The sequence below is a fragment of the Papilio machaon genome, chromosome 2, assembly GCF_912999745.1.
Source record: "Papilio machaon chromosome 2, ilPapMach1.1, whole genome shotgun sequence".
In the NCBI taxonomy this organism is placed as follows: Eukaryota; Metazoa; Arthropoda; class Insecta; order Lepidoptera; family Papilionidae; genus Papilio; species Papilio machaon.
In genome coordinates, this window is record NC_059987.1 from 4,002,892 (window position 1) to 4,010,810 (window position 7,919).

Genomic DNA, 7,919 nt, shown 5'->3' on the forward strand with positions numbered 1-7,919 from the left:
GTTGCCCAACATTTAAACTGAGGAGAAGATAAATAAGTAAAGAATTAAAGCTGTTATTTATAACTAGAGCTGCAAGAGACAAAAGTGTCAAAGGAAGAAAAAATCTTTGAAGTCAAGAGTTTTTTTATTTTTTTTATTACTGTAAACCAATATAATTTACTAAACGACACTTGAAATGTCGCCCTCTTTGTTTTAAAAATAGACAAATACTGACAACTTACATCATTTATAGCACCAATGTCTATAATTGTCGTGATAGCTTAATCTACCATAGTGAAAGTACAAAAAAAAAACAAAAAATTGTTTACCCACTGTAAAGGATGGCGGCGATGCAGCAGAAATGAAACACAGGTTTTCAAACATGGGTGCGCACAGTACGTTCGACGGACGACATTCGACTGCAAAAGTGCCGTCCACCCTCCAAAATCATTTTATTTTTTATATTTAAAAACTACTAAATATTTTTACATCTACCTTGGTAGGTTACAGATAACAAATAGTATTTATGGAATTAATGTAGTAGAATACAACAAAGAAATTAAACAAAATTATATGTTACAATATCAGTAAGGTTAAATCACAAATAAAAACATTATGACGGCTTTTAAGTTCTATCGTCAACACCGCCCCCTAGTGCTGACTCCTCAGCACTACAAACCTATACCTCAAGCAATGCTACTCTAGTTATTGGACGCTTTAAAACGCCCGTGCGCGTTTGCACATCAACGCAACGCACTCTGCCGTCCTCTCCGGCATGGGCCGCACTCACTACGCCATGCTTCCACGAACCGCGTTCTAACTGTGGGTCGACAATCAATACGTAATCACCTACTGATAATGCTTTTGCCTCGCTATTCCATTTTTGCCTAGGTAACAATGTTGGGAGATATTCTTTTAACCAACGACTCCAAAACAAATCTGTAAGCCTCTGTGCTACTCGCCAACGCTTGCCTAAATTACAAAGGTCACCGTTATCGTACTTACCGTAAGGAGTTCCACTCGAGGAGGTACCTATTAGAAAATGGTTAGGTGTTAAAGCTTCTGGGTAATTAGAATCAGTAGAAACATGAGTGATGGGTCGGCTATTGCTTAAAGCTTCCACTTCGCACATCAGAGTAGACAAAGTATCGAAATGTGGTGCTCGTTCCTTAAGTACGACCTTTAATGCCGTTTTGACAGAGCGCACCAATCGCTCCCAGGCGCCACCCATTTCTGGAGCACCTGGAGGAATAAAACGCCATTCTATGCCTCTTACCAAACCGTCGTCCTGTAGGCGTTCAAAATTCAGCTCCTGGAGACTGCGCTTAAGCTCGGCATCTGCACCTCTAAAGTTGGTTCCATTATCAGAGTATAAGATCTCTGGGGTTCCTCTACGCGCAATCATCCGCCGCAGGGCCATTATGGTCGCATCGGTTGACAAACTCTCGGATAATTCTATGTGAACGGCTCTGATGGTTAGACAAGTAAATAAGACACCATACTGTTTAAGTCGTTTTCTACCTGAGGTGATCTCCATCGGTCCGAAAAAATCAACGCCCGCAGAGGAAAATGGACGCCTGTGGTGCTGTAGACGTACCTGTGGCAGGTCCGCCATGCGCTGCGCGCGTGGCGCTGCTCGTCTGTGCCGGCAGAACAAGCATCGTGCCGCCACTCCGCGGACGGTAGGGCGTAACCTTATTACCCAATACTTTTGGCGGATTTCATTAACCACCATCTCGTTCGCTCCATGCAGGGCTCGCCGATGATAGTCCTCGACGATCAGTTGGGTAATCTTATGACGGCCATCGACTATGACTGGTCTACATGCGCTGTAACTTACCCCGTCTGCCTTGTCAACTCGACCTCCTACACGTAAAATGTTCCGGTCGTCCAAATACGGAGTTAACTTAAGCAAGCGACTATTCTTAGATACACTTTTCTTTTGTTTGAAAGAATCAATTTCCAAAGAAAAACTATCTAATTGAATTTTCTTTAATAATAGTTCTTCTGCCCTCGACATAAGATCTACATTAAATGTTACCTTTCTTCTACGGCATCTATCTAAGTACTCGAGCTGTCGAGCGGAGCAACCGTGACCAGGACGAGAATCTTTCTTCGTCTGGTAAACATAAAGCGAGGTTAGTGGGAGAGCTAGCGCCGATAATATTAATACTACGTTGCTCGCAAGCTACCTCTTCAGATATTTTTTCTGAGCTGCTTAGGTCTGCGGGCCAACTCACTTCTGGAAGTCGGAGGTATGCTGGTCCCTGGAACCACTGGTTGTCAATGGTGAGCGGCGGGGCGTCCTCACGCGTAGCAACATCTGCTACGTTCAAGCCTGTTGGTACGTACCTCCATTCCATGACGCGAGTCAACTCGTCTATCTCGCCCAACCTATGGGCGACGTACGGTTTGAACGTACGTGGATCGCTTCGAATCCATTGCAAGACAGTTTTAGAATCTGTCCAAAAATACCGTCTAGTCGGTGTGATGTCGGTGTGCTCCGTCCGGACCGTGCTCGCCAAACGTGCAGCTAGCAGTGCTGCTTGAAGTTCCAACCGGGGTACGGACACCGGTCGTAACGGGCTCACCCGACTTTTGCTAGTGACAAAACAAATGAACACCTTACCATCCGTGCGAATAAATCGCCAATAAACAACAGCTGCATATGCCTTCAAGGAGGCATCGCAAAATATATGCATCTCGGTGTTGATTATTCGTTCAGGATCATCTGAATTTGTTTGGGGATAACAATCAGTCCACAAACCTGTGTTGTTGTACCAACGCGGGATACGAAGTTGTGCTAATAATTTTAAATCGTTAAGCCATTTTAATAAACATTCATAATCTTTTAAGTGTATAGGGCAATTCCAGCTCACTCCACTCCTATGTACATTTTGTAAAATTATTTTACCCTTTATAGTTATAGGCGTTATATATCCTTGCATGTCATATATAGACATAATTAAACTTAACATCTTAGCTTTGGTTGTTGGTTCACTTCCATTAAGTACATTATCCGGTAAGCGGTTAAATGAAATGTTAAATAAAAATGTGTCATCTGAGGGATGCCACATCAAACCTAATGTGCGCTCGACTACATTTGTGGCTCCGTCTTTAAGTTGTATAGCGCTACTAGCTAATGACTCATTGGGTAAACAATCTATTACCTGTTTACTGTTGCTCGTCCAACTTCGCATGTTAAAGCCGGCGTGCCCGTGAATTTCAGTAATATTTTTTATTAATTTAATTGCCTCTTCTTCAGAAGTCGTCGAATGTAAACAATCGTCCATGTAATGATTATTTAAAATAACTCTAACGGCCTCTGGATGTAAATCTTCGTACATGGATGCATTTTTATTTTTGACATATTGAGCTATAAAAGGTGAGCACGTCGCGCCAAATATTAGACATTGCATAACGCATACCTTGATCGGAGCGTCGTCGCCAGCAGCGGGGTCCTTCCATAAAAAACGAAAGACATGTTGATTATCAGGGCTTATCTTTATACGTAAAAACATATCCTTTATGTCACCCATGATAACAACTGGATGAGTGCGGAACCGTAACATTATTCCAAACAAAGAATTATATAAGTCAGGACCTGTTAATAGAAAATCATTAAGACATAAACCACTGACCTTAGCTGCTGCGTCGAACACTAGTCGCAACTTCCCAGGCTTGTTAGGGTTCTGTACGCCAAAGTGTGGTAAATACCATACATGACTCGATGACTGCTCGCTGCTCTTAATTTCCCTCGCATAACCTTCGTCGAACAATTTTTAATTTCTCTGCTGTACCTGTCAGCATAATCCCTATTGTTGTTAAATTTTTTGTTTAATGAAATCATTCGAGACAAAGCATTATCGTAGGAATCAGGCATAGTAAATTCGTCACTCTTAAATGGTAAACAAACTTCATATTGTTCATTTACTTTACGAAAAGATTTATCTAAAATGTCAACCGCACGAATGTGAGCTTTATTCTCACGACGTAACGTCGATATTCCAATCGAATCTATAGCGAAAGAATTTGTTATTAACTCATTAAGCTTCTCGCCGTCAGAGTGAGCGAGATGGAAGATACTACGCGCGGAGGGAGTGTGAGTGCGACCGCTGTAGCCGTGAATAGACCAACCTAACCTGCATCGAGTAGCATAAGGTTCATTTTTGCTCCCACAAATTATTTGTAAAGGTGCAATAATATGATAATTATCTTCGCCTATTAACAATTTCGGAATTACATTTTCTTTACAGACATAACCCTTTATACATGTTAAATGTTTACAATTAATGTTATTTATAACAGACAAATTTTGCATAGGTAAATTGAGCTTTGAAACTTTGCGAAATTGAATTTTACAATTAAAGATATTATTACTATCGGTACTGCTAATGTCCACCGTAACCTTAGGCGTGTCCGCCTGATACACTTCTATACCGAACGCGTCGACGAATCTTACCGCACTAGATTCGCTAGCCACTAGGCCTAACTGGTCGGCTAAGTTCGCGTCTCCGGACGGACCGCGTAATTTCACTTTCACTACTTTTAACAACACTTCGTCGCGCGGAGCACTGGAACCAGCGGCTAGATGGGCCACCGTGCCCACCGCGGCGGGCGACGGCGACTGCGCTGACAGGGACTCCGGCGCCTGCGGCGCGGGCGGTTCGCGCCCACTAGGAGGCGCAGGCGCGGGCGAACGCGAGCGATCAGCGGCTCGCGCGTCGGCCGGCGCGTATACAGCTCAGTTCCAGCGTGTCCATCACCTGCGAGGGCACCGTGTTGCCGATGAGCAGGTCTGCCACCGCTTCCTTGGCTGCGCCGCGAAGCGATCTTCTTAGCCGCCACAAGTTTTCACTGTCACTAAATTTACATATTTTCGTGGACTCCTCGTAAGTATTTTTGAAGTGAAGCCACTCAACATAATCACCGTGAAATTCGGGAAGATCTCGTGGGGTGGCGAGGCGGCTTAGGAGCCTGTCCTCTCGCTGTGAACTCGTTTGGGTCATCATCTCCTTCAGTACGTGTGCCAGTTGTTGGACGTCAGATGTAGCCTCCCGTGAAGGCTGATCGGTGGTCAGGAACGTCGGATAGGTCCGAGCACGCGGCTCGAGTGCTGCACAAGGTTCCCCTTGGCTACGGTCCAACCATTCCCTTACACTTTCTCTCGTACGTTCGTCTGCAACAAACCGACTTTCGGTGACGTCATCAGCCACCTCCTCCTCTTCCAACTGTGCTAGATCTGCCTCCAGCTGTTTTTCTATGAGCTGCATTCTAATCTCGGCCTTCGCCTGTTCAGCTTTTAGTTCCAATTGCTTCCGTCTAGCGATAGACGAAGATGAACACGATCTCCTTGCTGTTGCCGACCTGAACGTGTTTGCGCTGGGTGGCCTCTTCGGTGTCTCCTCCTTGGCAGCCTGGGTTCCTCGCGAAATTATATCATCGGCTCCACGAGAAGGCTGATGTGCTGCCTCGGGGGCAGGGTCCGAAGCAGACGCTTGGTGCTGCCGCCGCGTAGTTGGCATCATTTACCGTTTTATCCACGCGAAATAAATTTACAATAAGCTCCACGGGAATCAACCGGTTCAAGATGCGGCTCGAAGTGACCAAAATTGTAAAGGATGGCGGCGATGCAGCAGAAATGAAACACAGGTTTTCAAACATGGGTGCGCACAGTACGTTCGACGGACGACATTCGACTGCAAAAGTGCCGTCCACCCTCCAAAATCATTTTATTTTTTATATTTAAAAACTACTAAATATTTTTACATCTACCTTGGTAGGTTACAGATAACAAATAGTATTTATGGAATTAATGTAGTAGAATACAACAAAGAAATTAAACAAAATTATATGTTACAATATCAGTAAGGTTAAATCACAAATAAAAACATTATGACGGCTTTTAAGTTCTATCGTCAACACCCACAATGATATTACAAATCAAATCAGCAAGATGACAGACGCGCACGCAATCTGCCCATTTCTTTTCCGGTCCTAAGAATAGAACGATTAGCGTTTTGCACGCCACCCGATTGTCTATGAATTATTTTTTTATATCGATCTCGGAGTAATAATAGAGAAAGTTTCACATCACTATTAATAACTATAGAAGATTATCGATTCCAGTAAGAGATGAATTATCATCAATAGATACATCTGAAAAGGTACCTACATAATATTTAAAAATAAATTAAAGCCCTGCTTAAATTTAATAGTTTATGGAGTTGGGAATTATTAAAGAAACTGATAAAATCATAGCAATAATAGTATTGTTTTTTTATTGATCTATTATATTGAATCTTTAACGAATAATAATTCACAACAATGTCGTTTACTTAATATCTTTATTTAATACTAGGTCTCGCCTTTGCCGCGGAATTAGAAAAAAGAACTTAATAAGTAGCCAATGTTTTCTTTCAATCTATGATCTACATGCACTTCAAATTTCATCGAGATCAGTTGAGCTGTTCCGGAGATGCCTTTAACCAAACATTCATCCATCCAAACTTTCGCATTTATTAATACATATAAGCAAGATCACTTACTACACTTGCTAATAACACTGCCATCTACGGTTGTTGCAGGCGCTTTTTTAATCTTTGGCGAAAAGTAAACGTAGTCTTTTAGAAATAGTTCACAATGTACAATCTAGATGGCGCTTAGTATGATTGTCATTAAAAAAACATTGAATAATTCTTCATTTTTTAATTAATTTCTTAATTTGAACGAAAATGTTCTAAACCATTCTTTGAAATAAACAGTCGTAGGTACTTTATGATAGGTTTTTTACTTATGCTAAGTTAATAAATAATTATAATCGCTTTTATAATTAATGAAATTTTATGAATCCCTTCAGATCTATTATTCCAACTAGCTTTTACCCGCGACTCCGTCCGCGCGGAATTAAAAAATAGAAAACGGGGTAAAAATTATCCCATGCCCGTTTCCTGGTTCTAAGCTACCTGCCCACCAATTTTCAGTAAAATCGATTCAGCCGTTCTTGAGTTATAAATAGTGTAAGTAACACGACTTTCTTTTATATATATAGATATAGATTGACTACTATTTTTGTAGACTGATTTTCAAACTAATTTGGATACAAACTGCAATCGTTTATGTGTCATGATAAAAATTAAAGGAAGATGAATGACGTCATGGATTGTTGAATCATGCGAGACCTACATTACCGAGGAAGTAGATTAACATATCAATTGCATGAGCAAGGTCGTTTCGTATTCATTTTAAACCCAACTGACCCAAAGAAGGGTTAAGTTTTTCGCACGTGTTTATATCCGTTTTACTGTGACCATCTGGATGGTTAAATAGTTTTATTGATTTTAAAAAGGTAATGGATTCTATATCTTTCTTTTATTATAATACTTTAGAAGTATGATAGTTGATCACTGCAAACATCGGCTCACTTATAATATGTACTATTTCTTATTGACTGCCATAAACCTGAGACAATTTATCGGATCATAGTCAATCAAAACGTAGTATCAAAACACGATTCAGGTCTTTAAAATTTATAAACGAATACTATTGATATGTACACCAACGTACATAGTCTATAAGAGTCAAAAACTTTAAATAAAATGTGCATGTTATTTTATTTTTATTAATAAAAGTACATAGCAAAATTTCTTGTACATATTTTTATTGGTACAAAATTACATTGCGAGGGAATGACTATTTTCAATTTGTCTATAATTTTACAAATTTGATATACATTGTTTTGATTATTAAATTTCTGAATATCATATAAACCAATTATGTCTTATCCACAGAATACAAAAGTTTAATATTTAAAGATTTAAAAACATCATTAACAAATAATTTCACTGGCCACAAGACTCTTTGCAAATCATGTCGAAAATTATTTTTTGCAGTTAATTTTTATTGTTCATTACTTATGAGATAGTAAAAATAATATTAAG

The 7,919-nt window shown here is 40.4% G+C and overlaps 1 protein-coding gene across 1 annotated transcript; it reads right to left on the reverse strand.

Annotated features, from left to right (window-relative positions):
• Window positions 1-722: 722 nt before the first annotated feature.
• On the reverse strand, window positions 723-2,805 carry LOC123721719. Its single transcript, XM_045681275.1, has 3 exons — window positions 2,281-2,805; window positions 985-1,364; window positions 723-799 (listed from the first exon to the last, which is right to left on the reverse strand). The coding sequence occupies exons 1-3, from the start codon at window positions 2,679-2,681 to the stop codon at window positions 723-725; spliced, it is 858 nt and encodes a 285-aa protein (XP_045537231.1). The 5' UTR covers window positions 2,682-2,805.
• Between the last annotated feature and the right edge of the window lie 5,114 nt (window positions 2,806-7,919).